The sequence below is a fragment of the Diprion similis genome, chromosome 3 (assembly GCF_021155765.1).
Source record: "Diprion similis isolate iyDipSimi1 chromosome 3, iyDipSimi1.1, whole genome shotgun sequence".
Lineage (NCBI taxonomy): Eukaryota > Metazoa > Arthropoda > Insecta > Hymenoptera > Diprionidae > Diprion > Diprion similis.
The window spans coordinates 15,264,581-15,278,626 of NC_060107.1; the positions used below are offsets into that span (position 1 = coordinate 15,264,581).

General features: G+C 34.0%; 1 protein-coding gene across 1 annotated transcript; it reads right to left on the minus strand.

The window, feature by feature from the left end:
- Positions 1-133: 133 nt before the first annotated feature.
- LOC124416823 (putative leucine-rich repeat-containing protein DDB_G0290503) lies at positions 134-13,790 on the minus strand. The gene is made up of 30 exons (XM_046898175.1): positions 13,428-13,790; positions 12,439-12,621; positions 11,734-11,930; positions 11,318-11,333; positions 10,220-10,302; positions 9,513-9,696; positions 8,719-8,928; positions 8,460-8,642; positions 7,264-7,317; positions 7,155-7,196; positions 6,945-7,067; positions 5,526-5,651; positions 5,417-5,464; positions 5,188-5,325; positions 5,008-5,103; positions 4,791-4,922; positions 4,576-4,686; positions 4,346-4,441; positions 4,042-4,176; positions 3,902-3,967; positions 3,626-3,712; positions 3,439-3,531; positions 3,264-3,359; positions 3,121-3,177; positions 2,954-3,043; positions 2,285-2,431; positions 2,047-2,142; positions 1,376-1,426; positions 593-655; positions 134-486 (listed from the first exon to the last, which is right to left on the minus strand). The coding sequence occupies exons 1-30, from the start codon at positions 13,593-13,595 to the stop codon at positions 325-327; spliced, it is 3,333 nt and encodes a 1,110-aa protein (XP_046754131.1). The 5' UTR covers positions 13,596-13,790; the 3' UTR covers positions 134-324.
- Between the last annotated feature and the right edge of the window lie 256 nt (positions 13,791-14,046).

Sequence of the window (14,046 nt, forward strand, 5' to 3'; positions counted from 1 at the left end):
GCTGTAGGCTCCTAGGGACATTTTCTGACAGTTGCGATTGGTATTACGTCGGCGGTAACTCTCGGCCAATAAAATTCGAACGACTTGACGCAGGCGCATAAGGCGCAGACTTCCCTTATGGATACACAGTAGAATTACAATTAAATCTGTATTTACAAGGGAATATATATATATATATATATATATATATACACATATATTATACACACAAAATGTATGCATTGTATGTATAACAAGTTATTTTTGTATCTGTACAATTAGTAGTGTTAGATGAAAACGGACTAACTTAATGTAATTCATTGTTAATTGTACAAATCTCTGGCATCAAACGTCATGCACATTCCCATGGTTGTACATAGTCGATGAAGCGGAGTTCCTTAGTCCACTCACTTCGCTAGCCGCTCTGTTTCCCATTTGATCTAAGCGTCTCTTAGCTTCCACCACTGCTTCTTGTAGATTACCAATAGTTTGGACTTGGAGTTCATTCTGAAAATAAAACCTTACACGTAACTATAACTCAAAGAAGGTATGGAAAAAAAAAGCAGTGTTAAACTTTTCAAATGACAATTGCAAATTGTAATATGATACAAACCTCTTTTTCCAAACGAGTTTTCTGTTGTTCAAGTTCAATAATTGCCTGACCTTGCAGCTGAACCTGAATTGAGCAAAGATTTCATTTAATTACAATTTTTTGGCACGTTTTTTGTTTGAAAGTTGATATACGGTGCAGAGGATTCAATGGGGACTAGTACGTAGCAAAAACTCATTATTACAGGATAAAAATGTGCACTATTTTCTCATGAGTATTTTGAATTATTAAGGTTTTCAAAACTTCATAGTTGACGTTTACTGTTGGAACATTAAAAATCACATTTTTTATAATTAACTCGTATGCAATCATAGCTTTGCAATACATGTTCAATTTTTAGCGAAACCATTTTATTATTGTGATGTTGAAGTTACATTGTTAGTGCAATTTGACTTCAAAACGTACTGCTGAGTGTGGGAATATATGGGAAGTCCTTTGTTGAATATTTGAATAGTATTTCGTCATTTCAAGCATAACTTGGCCAAAAATGAAGAGCAAGAAACTTCTTATACTCGAACAGAAATTGTATTTCCTCTGAAAATATAAACGTACCTTATGAAGTCAAATTGGATTAGTAGTGTACCTTAAACCTGCTGGCCTGAAATAATTATGAAAGCCATGATTTTTTCTTAAGTTTCAAGAAGTAACGAGTTTTGTAAAATCTCGAGAATATTTCATGGCAGAAATAATAATTAATATTTGCACGTATGATTAGTTTCTACCATATATTGAATCCCATGGTTAGCACCGCCCCAATCCTCATGGTATAAATTGTGAAAGACGTACCTCTGATTGTACGAGCTGCAAATTCTCCAACATCTTTTCTTTATGTAGATCCTGGGATACGTGAAAACAAACACAATGTTAAAAAAAATATTTATGCTTACTCTTACAAGGGGTAAATATTTTTAATGTAAAATTTAACGACATTTATAAATACCGAATATGTCTAATCTTACTTCAATGATCATTCCTTTTACTCAACACCAAGTAGTATACTATTTTGTAGTAAACACTTTTCATATTTTCTGTCCGTACGCTAAAATAGTTGACCGATATATATCTCTGTATACGCTTTTATTATCCATAAATGTCACGAAGAGAAATGTTTATCGAAACACGTTTCACGAATGTATAAAAAAGCACTGCGCAATTTCATAATTCTTAGCGAGTGATAAAAAAGCTCAAATTCTCTGCGTGCAGCTTGGAAATTGCTTTGTTCTCAAGATTGACCAAAGTATTTCAATTCACAGAGAACAAACTCAGGGTAATTTCAATCTGGAAATGTTCATTTCCGGTGAAAAATGGGTGAAGAAATAGAAGAAGAATCGGTTGGTTTTTACTGCATTAACAGATCAGGAGAAAATTTTGGTACTCTAAATGTTAAAACTGTGTTAATATAATGCCAAATTTAGGCAGCGAATAGTTAGATATAATAAAGTTTATGATAATCCCACCTTTTCTTGCATCTTCTGATGTAAGTCCTTCAACTCCGCTTGAGTCATCTTAATCGAGTCTTTCTGTATACGTATAATCTCTTCTTTATTTTCAAGCTGAAAGTAGGAACATGATTGATATTTTGAAAAAATGACAGACCGTGGTTTCATCAAAACGACTTAAAATTGTTATATAATTTTTATGAAGAAAATAAAAATGGTGAGAAAATAATTGCAAGAATAAGATAATGGTATTTACCAGCTTTTCTTTGGAGCATAAAGTATTCCTAAGCTTGTCAACATCTGCAAAACATTGCTCTGTTGTTTGACCGTATTTTCTTAGTATATCCATTGCTGCTGAGAAAGAACCAGAGGACAGTGACGAATGTGAAGATCCTTCGCACACCTGGAATTGATGAGTAATTAAAAATAACCATGAAAAAAATTGTTTTCGGAAAATTTGAGAATTTTTTACATGTTTACTTAGAACGTCAATTTTTCTATTTTTTCAATTTTTTTAAACATTCTTCTCGGTTTTTCTGAAGAATTTCCGATAAATTCTTGTGCTTTCCTAAAATGTATAGAAATTTCTCATTGTCTACATACGAAATTTAATTGAGCAGATTCGTGGCAAAAATCAGTAATATTTTTTGAAATTTAATTTTATGATTCGAGTTTTCTGTAAAAATTGTTCCACCTCTAAACTCGACTTGGTAGAGGTAGTCCGAAACGTAACAACTCAAGGTTCAAATTATAATAATTCTTTCAAAAAAGTTTCTGGAAATTTTCGCAGAACTCTCCGAAAATATAAAATATTTCTGAGCAAAATGATGAATTGAAGAGAATATTTGTTATCGAGAGAGTAAAATGTTAGTTTAATAGATTATTACAGTCCCAATATGTATCGCATGAATGCATAACAACGCACCAATTTTTTAAGCTCGTTTCCAAGTTCTTCCAAGCCACACCTAGCTGATTGCATAGTGTCCTGTAAAACTTTGAAGGACTGCGGTATAGTCTGAAATAATAATAATAATAGTAAGAAAGTTGTTAGTATTATTAATAAAGAGAAAATATTGAAATTAAAATAATTACCTCGAATTTGAAGTCTTGGCTGCAAATAGTATGCATTCCGTCTGATTTGTAATGACTCTGTAGGGAAGTAAATGTAAAAGACATGTCCAGAAAGAAATAAGACAAAGTTAACGATTATCCATTATCGGATTAATTATACTCACGCAACAACCTAGGAGATCTTTTGACTTTTTAAGCTCTATTTCACTGCAGTCAAGGTCCCGTCGCAGCACATCCTCCCTCTCTTTGTGCCTCCTTGCCTAAAATGACAAAACAGATGGCAAAAGTTCTTAGAACGAATGAAGTGGTTAAACTTTCCTTTATTATTGCTATTCTTACCTCGTTCTGAAGATCTCTTATCTGGTCCTGCAAATCAGAAACGCGATATTTCCACTCGTTCAGCTTGGCGTGTTTTTGTGCTTCGCATATTTCCTTTAAGAATTAGTCAATCGCTAGTTATAAAGATTTCTCAATATTCAATATTATATGAAACATATTTTATAATAGAGAATCATTGGTTCCTTACCAACGACGTTTTTACTCGGAAATCATCATATTCCTTTTGGACTTTTCTAAGATCATCCTTGATTTTGAAAAGGTCCTCTTGCTTGGTCTAGAAAAAGAAAAGACATGAATAATCGTAAGCTTATTAATCAAAATTCATTAGTAACGATTGAGAGAAAAGGAAATGGGACTGCGATATGTTGTTTCACTCAACTGAAATACAGTTCAGTTCAGACATGCCATTGGTTACGTGAAATGTCAAAAATCGAGACGTGAGAAGCACCAAAACAGCATTTACCTTGCAAAGAGAATCTTCGTAGTAATCGGTTTGATTTGTTAAGGCGCTGGAGTTTCCATTTGAGATCTGAAAGGTAGTATAAAAGAATTTACTTCGAGCAGTTAATCCCTCGTATAAAACTGAAATAAGCGATAACTCACTTGTTCCATAACAGAAGAAAAGTTTTCTAGCATATCCTGCATTTTCGTATGCGTATTGTCAAGTTCGTGCTCAAGTCTGTTGAGTTTCTTACTCCTTTCAGAAAAGACGTTTTGGGCCATCTCGTTGTCGAGTAGCTTCACAACACATAAATATGATTGGAAAGTGGGAAAGAAAAACAAAAAGAATACGAAGATAACACTGAAATTACATTTCAGGTGTAAGAATTTTAATACTTATTGAATATTAAATATGTTTACGATTCCATTTTACTGTACACATTTGATGGGGAAAAGTTACACTTACGACTTCATCTGCTTTTTTTTGAAAGTCTTTGAAGCATTCTTCCAGATAACTCAGCTGCCCTCTAACTTCCAATAACGTTGCGACCGCATTGCACTCCTAGAATGCGATAATTTGTTTATAACAAACAGTATCACCTACTTTGTAAAATAAATAAAAATCAAAGTTAGCAGATGATCAATTCAAAATATGTATTCTATAACAAATTAGTTAACGCAATTCTAATACTTTACCCCAGTTTGACAGATCTGTACATTTGCTATAATTTGCTGAATCTCGTCGTTCACTATACTCAATAAATGATCGCATTTGTGGACTTTCACAGCTCCAATTGAATTGCATTCCTTTGATGAAATGAAACAGTACCAAAAGGTCAATTTATTTTTAACAAAGTTTTATAAACTTTATCTTTTACCTAAATACATCTGAAAAATTGCCAAATATTTACGTCAAGTTTGTTAATGGCGCCGCCGACGCACCGGGACAAGTCACTTGTCATCTGATTTATTTCATTCTTCAGATCCTTTAACTTGATTGCACCATTTGCTATTCGCTCATTGTGCCTCAGTTTTTCTTGTTCCTATAAAGATCGAAACGATGTTCCATTTACTGTTTTCTGACTTTCAAAACTGACAGCTTCGAATTGAATTCTTATGTATTCTTACTTGGAGCTTGAATTGGTTTATAGTGTCCGTCAAATTTTCCCTCGTCTTTGTCAAATGTTCCTGTATTTGCTTCACTAATTTGGTTAGCTCTATAAACTATGAAAGAGAATACGGGGTTCTTAAACTTTGCGAGATTGTGCGATAATTTGTACTTTACAATACTCTTGTAACTGAGCGAACCTTTTCGTGTCGACAATTCAACGAACTTATAACATTTGTCATTTCTTCACGCAGGTCTTCGGTAGCTGCCTGCGCTTCCACTGTACAAATTCTAAACTCTTCCATCATACGAAAGTGTTGGATTGCTTCGTTGATTACCTGAATGCATTACAGTACAAGATAATAGTCTTAGCAATTTTTCCTCAGTGTATTTCACATTTTATGAACTGGAAAAGTAATCAACACTTACCACCGAAGATCCTTTTACAGGCGTGCAATCGTCCTTGCGCTTCTTTACCTGAAGCGAAAACCTGTCTTAGAAAACATACCCAGTGATCAAGGTTGGCAGATACACTTACCGCTGTTTTTATTAAGTTTATCGCCTTCTCCTTGTCTTTATAGATTTTAGAGATACTCTCGATGCTGCTGGTTGTCCGTTTTTTCAAATTCTGCATTTGTGTTCTGTTACTGTCATCTACGCATGACTGTAAAACAAATTTTATGAGTTCAGACTTGAATGAAGTCAAGCCGATCGACCAAATTTCATCTAAATTAGTTAATCCATTTCGAGTAATTGACAGACGAAAAAAGTTCATTTAGACAAAATGCTTGGGAATAGCTGAAATAGTTTTTTTCTAAATCTCAAAAGTTCTAAGCTGTGAAGAATCGCATTGATTGAGTTCCAAATCGTTGATATCCGTTAATTCATCGTCGAGATATCGTTGGACAAAAATTAATCAGAACCACGACCAGAAGTTCATCTGAAAATTTTTGGATGCGATTCCCTGAGCCTCAAAACATAGACATTTAGTGGAAACTGAACTTTTCATTTTTGGAGTAATTATATTCATATACACATATATGCAACTTGTTTCTTCTTTGAAAACAGAAAGGGAGGAAGATGAAAATATCTTCAATTGGACATAATTGTGAAAACTAACGTATTTGGCGGTGATTTCAACGATATGTGATAAACGTTTCAGCACAGCGTCAAAGCCGTTTAACAATGTTCTAGCGCTGCCGCAACATGTGTCCTAGATGAAACGGGTACAAAATTGATTTAATAAGAAGCTCAACGAAAGTTAAAAAACAATTTTATGACAGAACTTGGTTTACTTTCGATAATTTGTTGCATCGTAAATCAGCAAGTAGTGATTTCATGTTCTGCAATGTCACTTCGTTACTCGTGCTCTAAAATAATCATCAAACGAGATCAAATATAAGAATAATACCAAGAACCAGCAACTTGTTTCGCACGTTCTGAAACCTGGTAATTTTCAATAGGTCTGAATACATACTGCACATGAAGCAGACTGAAGTAAGTCAAGAAGAGACGTGATTTTTGTCTCGACTGCATCCCGATTGCTTTTCATAATCTCCATAAACTTGGTCTGCAATAAGTATTCAAGGAAATCGATAATCGTTGATTGATTCAATTTCAGACAGTTGAAAGAAAAAAAAAAGTATTGAAACTTATACATAACATTTTAAGAGCATGTTTATAAAAGCTACCTTCCTCAAAGCGTACGTGAGATCTTGTTTATTGCTAAACACTTACATGACCAATTATTTCTGTCTTGTAATTAATGAGCAATTTTTCTGTGTCCAGTAATTTTTCCTGAACTTTTGCCACTCCGTTATCTCGGTGTAAATCCTAAACCGAGTGAAAACGGGAAGTAAAAGTAATTCGTGAATGAAATTTGCATTTTGGAACTTTACAATTCTTGCACCTTTACCTGCAGGTTACTAGAGATGAGTTTTCAAAAAATTGAACAAACCTCTTTTTCCTTGGTGCTGACTTCTTCCAGGATCTTTTGCAGTTCCGTTCTCAATCCCAATAGCGCTTCTTTCTCCTTTTCCATCAACACTTTGGTATTTGATAAATAGACTAGAATCTCATCCTAAAATAGTAATTAAAATGGTATTAATGATGAAACTAGGATCAGAGTCGTTGCGATTTACAAAAGTATCAACCGTATTCATAATACCTGATGGTGACTTGGACTATTTCCGTCTGTTGCATCTTCTTCCTGAAACAGAGAAATGGACTTTATAAATATGATCCATCAATGATCAATTTGAACGATTAATTCTTACCTCCACTGACGTGTCAGTTTTAATTCGCACCCTCCGAGCGGACGAACAAGTTTCCTGAAAATACAAAGAATATATTGCTAAATTGAAGGTTTGTTATGTTTGATGAACTTTTAGCGTAAAATGAATAGCAACAAACAAAAACTAACACAACTTCTGAACCGATTTTGTAACTACTTGCGATTAGTGAATTAGTAATTCATAGACAATCAAGAATACATTGGCCGTTCGAACAAAATTTTATTAACTAACACAATAATCAATAGTTCTTACAACGTGTAGTTATTCAATTATATATATATATGTATATATTTATATATTTCATTTTCAACTTGAAGGTGTTTTTTCCGAGACATAGTGCACCTGAATGCCTGTTGGTTGTTTGTTATTTCGTGAGTTAGAATCTTTGCAAGGTGGGGAGAGTTTTCTGCTGGATTTTATTATCTGATGATCGACTTCTTGGAAATATTTATTTCTGTTAACAACAACGTCGCTCTGCGTTTGCTGCTGAGAAACCATCGATTTTTCAAAACTTTCTCTACCATTGAGTCTGTTTTCAGGGTTCGAACGACGGTGCAAAGACGGCACTTTATTCTTGCAACATGGGGAAAATTGCAGGGGTGCGGAAGGGATGAACTTATGATAACATTCCCAGTAAGGCGGGTCAGTTGCGTCAATACCATTTCCGTCACAAGAACTTTGCATGCAGGAGAAACGCGACGATATTGAAGGCTAGAAATCCAAGCCTGAGTGTTATTCACATGAATAAGGTGAAAATTTTGTGCGAGAAAGTAGACATTTTTGGGTTGTTCGTTTGGGAGAAACATTTTTTTTTTTACCACCGCAGCTCAAACTGTGCAAAAAAGTTATAAGTCTCAGCTCGAAGAAGAATTTATGTAAAAATTCGATTGACTAATCTGCAGGTGATTCAATTTTCTGTAAAAATATTTACACAAAAAAAAATCTTAATGATCAATTTTATGTACAAATTCATTTTTAAACGTCTTTGATGGCTGAATTATTGACTTTACAACGATCATTCAAATGACATTTTTATCCACGATCTAATTGACTACAAAATACTTTCAGGAGGATTTTCTTTTTTTACCAGAAACGATAAGTTTTCAGGTAAAAGTAGAGTAAAAAAAAAAATGTTAGTCTCAAACAAAACACCCCGACAATTAGGTCAGAGTAATTACTTTAAGTTTGGCCTGCTTGAGCTCCCTTCTCATTTCTTTGATGATGTCGTCCTTGAAATGCGTTTGCATATCAGATTGGCGGCACTGTTCTTCGAGCATGGCGAGTTCCTCACGTAGAGACAAAACAAGATCATGTTTTTCAGCTACTTCGACCGTCAGGGCATCGCGAGTTTCAAGTGATTCCTAAAGGTGAGAATCGCTTTTAGATATTGAAGTTTTAAACTGATGATACGAATGTGAGAGAATATGATGAACAAACTTTTTTCAAACAAGTCATTCGATTTTCAAGCTGCTCAAGTTCCATGCACTTTTCATCCAGTTTAGACTGCAGAGTTTCCATTCCGATGCTCTTTTCGTGCAATAGCTTCTCTAATTTAGTTTCACTCTCCATTAAATCCGACCGCAACTTTTCTATCTCTAGCTCACTTGTCTTTAAGGCATTTTCCACAATGTCAGCCATTCTGACAATCTGAACAGTAACAGATATCTTCAATATATATATTCAAATACAGTAATGATGAGAATAAATTAACTGGATAGAATCCGAAGCGAGCGATAAGCGCAGAGAACAAAGGTTTGCGCTGTAAAACTTGAAAACTTTTTCACTATTTCGTATCCAGTCATCGAGCAATTGAAACGTTTCGACACATATTTTTGGCCATTTTACATACACAGTTTTATATACTCATCATGTATGATCCGATAAATGAAATAGTTCTGGAAATCCTTTACCGGTAAGAAATGTAGACACGTCTTTGAGAAAAACGATATAGATTGTCAAGAAAAGAATGATTCACACTGTTATTTAGCCATTTGAATGGTGCATAGGCCATTCTTAAATTCCTATTCACTCAAAAAGTTTGCGCATGTGTAATTCTGAATAAAATTATTACAATATATTGATATATATCAGATAAAACATCCAGTATAAACACATTTCCTACATGCAACTTAACGTGATATAATAGTTAGAATGGAATACAAGGGAATAGAATCGAAATTCCTGTTTTCTTTTTGTGCCGAGAGAGTAATTATACTTTCTGAGGGACTTACGTCAGAATCAACGTCAACATCTGGTGAAGTTGATTGCAGTACAATTTGATTGGCCAATATAGAGCGGTTTTTCAGATTATCTCTAAGAGTTTGAAGTTTGGAGATGTATTTTCTAATTGTCTCTTCTTTTAAAACTACTTGTTTGTTCTGTTCGGCCAACTTTTCTTCCAGATTTGTTCGATACCTGTAAAATTTGGTTTGATTTAATCAGTTACGAGTTGCAATAGTGTCGACACATTTCTCTTCCAAATTGTGCTGACGATTACGTGATCTTGGACATTCATAAATTTGTGCAGCTTTGTTTACCGTGTCAAAAATTAAAGTGTCGGGCGTAGGGTATAAATCACGTTGTTAATTTGGAATGCTTCATTTTTTTTTCGGTGCAGTTGGCAAAATTTTTCACATAAAAAATAAAGTGTTTCGCACGGTGAAACATAAAAGTCAAATGATATTTAAAAATATTATTTTTTCAAATCGAAATTGTGTGATTGTAGAAGAATCATAGCAAAGTCGAAGATGTTCCAATGCATAACGTGATCGTTACCCTGTGACAAGCACTTTTACTTCTTCTGGCTGTAACCACGGAAGCCAAAGTTGCACAAATCTGCAATTATTATAAAATTCTTGGGATAGAAAAGTAAATTTAATAAAATATTTGTAATTCTAAATATCGTTAAATCAGTAATGCTTCATTTTCAATGACTTACGCCAAGGCCTGTTTCTCATTTTCCTTCAGTTGATCAACCTGCTCTTTTAGACTAGTGATGTACTCTGCTGTATCTTCTTTTTCCTAATTTGAGGGCAATTGTCAATTACTCCGTAGTTTTCTCAACAAGGTATTTTTTACTTTGAACGTTTTACATGAGTCGATAATAATTCTTTAATCGCCAGATTGTTTGTGACACTGATTTTGATGGATAATAATTTAGTGCATGGAATATCCAGTTTTTATCATTATTATTGAAAAGTGAGCTTCCGATTTCGCGAAATTAAAAATTAGTAACAAAAATACAAATAAAGCGCCACGCAATAACGAGATAACGTTTGTTTTTTCAAAACTTGTGAACTATACACGTGCGATTTTATTCAACAATTTCATATACATATCAGAGATCTCTTTATTAAAAAAAAATAGCTAGCAAAGCTGTTTGGTTTATACATTCAGCGTATTCTTGTAAAAAGATGTTTTTCCAATTGAATTACAATTGACTTGGGCAAACTCGGTCTAGTTCTTCAATTAATAAATTATTCCAACGTGTTACATATAAGTTATAATGTAGTTGAGAAGAAAATAAAAATAATCAGTATAAATTATAATAGCAAAATAAAAAATTATAACAGCAAAAGCTTTACAAAAAAATCATAAAGTTGAACTGGAAACAAAAAGTTTTGTATGTATGTACATTGCTAATACTAATAAAAAAACATTTGTATTTTCAGTAGTAAAACACAGAAGAGATGAAAAATAGAAGTAAATAAAAATTTTTATGAAAACCATGCTTGAAATGACGACGGAAGGTTTTTCATGTCAAATTCATAGTTAGGTAAATGTTATTTCAAGTGTTTTTCAAACCTGAGACATTGATACAAAGTTACTGACTTGAATATTTGGAAAAAAGTGAAAAGATAATCTACTGAAAAGTAATAGGCAAGTTATCCGTATCGCATGGAAAGCAGACTGTTGGACGAATGGTTGGACAGTCGCAAAAACTTCTATTTTCTGGACACTCTGGCCCTCTAGCAAGCCCTCGTCCCAATTCAAGAATAAGCCTAACTTTCTTGTCCGCAATTGTGCGTGAATTTACCTGTCCACAGGTGCAGCTGAAAGAAGAAAGAACCAAGTTGAAAAAAATAGAGTGCCTGAATAGAAAAGAAGAGTTTTTTGAAAAGGAAAAAAAGAAAAAAAAGTCCCACAGACATGAATGTTATCGTTCACAGTTATATCATGATGTAACAAAGAAGAAAAGATATTTATAAATGAAACTAATTATGGAAAGAACCTGATTATAGTTATTAAAACGATATTTTTCCATTCTACTTTAGATGTAATTAACGGAAATGTTCCACTTTTCAGATTGCCAAAATAAAACTTTGTTGCATACAGGCAAAGCGGGATCTATGATAAATATTTCCAAATTTCTTTTCATCATATTCTCCACCTTGCTCCAAGTGCTAATAAGAAGATAATTTCAGCAAGTCCAGTGATTTGGTAGAAACTTACTCCAGAGGAGCTGGGATGTCGTTCGGCTGGATTTCAAAAAATGTTATCCCATCCAGACTCCAGCAATTTTCTCTTCTAGCCCTTCTTATCAGCTCGAGCAGTCCTCTGATATCACTTTGGAGAAACTCTATTCTTTGCTGAAGCGTTTCTTCATCTTTCATAAGTTGAGTGACACGGTTTGCGAGAGCGGTGATAGACTGGATGATGATAAGCATTTAAAATACTGATGGCGAGAGAGAGAAACAACTTCAAATCAAAGAAGATATGTGTAACAGAATCGAACGATTGTACAACCGACAGTAAGTATTTTATAAAATTGACAACAGAAACATAAAGAACGTGCTTACAAATGTAAATATAACGTGTGTCGATGTCAAATTAAAAGGAAAAACTGTGCAAGTTGAAATTTCTAATTCGTATGAGAGATTCTATGAATTAGGGATTTGTGTCAATCTTTCAATTCCAAATATCCAGACACTAGTGTGAATTTCTCCAACTTTGACGAGTGTGGAATTTGTAACGTTTACATGAAACCGAGTTAAAAATTTTCAGCTATGTGATGAATTGCAAAATATGGATTCGAAAAAAAACAGAGTAAACTAGTTCCGGTCATAACACATACAAAGCAATTTCAAAGTTGGAAAAATGTTGTTTTTGCCTTCAACATTACGAGACTCTGGTTATAAGTTATCACCAATAACTCACCCCATCATCATCCGTATTCCGCTTATTGATATTAGCAACTGCAGCAGTTGATTGTCGAAGCTTTTCTTCTAATAGTATGACTCTGTTTGCAGCTTCACGCTCAAGTTCCTCAACAGTACGTACCAGCATTGCATTTTGTTCGCCTAAATCTTTGACCCACTCTTCCATTATTTTCAACTTTGCCTGAAACGCACAGCATTTTATGTCATCAGAGAAGACATTGAAACGGATAAAGAATTGCTAAATAAAGTGGTTCACAAAGTGATAGACGAAATATAATGGAATAGTTTAAAGTAATCAGATTGATCAATTTCTATACTGCTAAATAATAATCATAATGTGTTGCTTTAAATTGCATTTATATGAATTACGACAGCAGATGATTCATATAATTCAACATACAGTCTAAAAAAACTGCTGACTTAAATTAAACCAGTTACCAAACATTCGTGTAAACAAATAATCGTATCAATGTGTTTTGAATTAAATTTACAAAAAGTATAGCAGCCGGCAACTAATATGGTTAGATTTTTTATCTAGAATAATTTTTGACTTAAAGGTAAACCGATTGCCAAGCATTTACATAAACATTTCATCATATTGGTAACGTGTAGTTATAAATTGCATTCGTGTCAATTACAACAACAAATGACTCAAATGATTCAACTTTTCACCTACGATAACTTCAAATTTGGAGTGAACTGATCGCTCAACATTTACACAAACATATTTAAATAAAATTTATGTGTTACTTTGAATAACATTTACACCGATCACAATAGCAGACGATTACTATAAATCAGTTATCGCACGATTAAAATATATCGATAGTGTGAATAAAGGTTGTAAATAAAGGGGAACACGAAAAGCATGATTGTAATGACATGTGGACTAAGAAAAATAAAAAATACGCGGACCAGATGGAAAAATTTAATGTTGATAAAAGGGAGTAGAAATAAATAAGGCATGAATTGCTATTGATTACTTACGTGATCCGAACCTCCGTCAGTACCTTCACTAATTTTCCCGATACGGTCTTCGTAAAGCTTTCGAAAATCATCAAGAATCCGTAAAGTACTAGTTTCGCCACACACGTCGCCTGTTTCCTCGTTGATACCCTGACAGCCCTTGGATGTCGGTTCGCCGGAATAATCCATCGCGAGGTCAAAGGATTATTTTTATGATATTCACTCACGGCTCGGTCAAGTCATTTAATTTAAGGTTAATCAAACTCACAACCGACACGGATTATACTGAAAATATCGTCCATACACTAAAATCAACACACTAACTCGCCATATTTGTTGACAAAGGCTGTATGCGCCATTGACTATCTAGGACTAGAGTATACCAACGATAGCGACGATATCCTCCTATGGCTAGATTTTCACTGGCAGCGACACGCTGCGACAACGAGAAACTTTCCGTGAGAATGTGTCTTGAATGTGTCCGCAAAGGCAGCTACATGCGCCCCCTTGAGTTGATAACGTAGTTTATCCTTTTATCTACTCTATCCATCATGTTTACTGGTGATGCTCTAAGACTTGACCTGATCAATCGTCTTTTTTAGAGATTACAAATTACGAACATTGAATGAATATTCACACT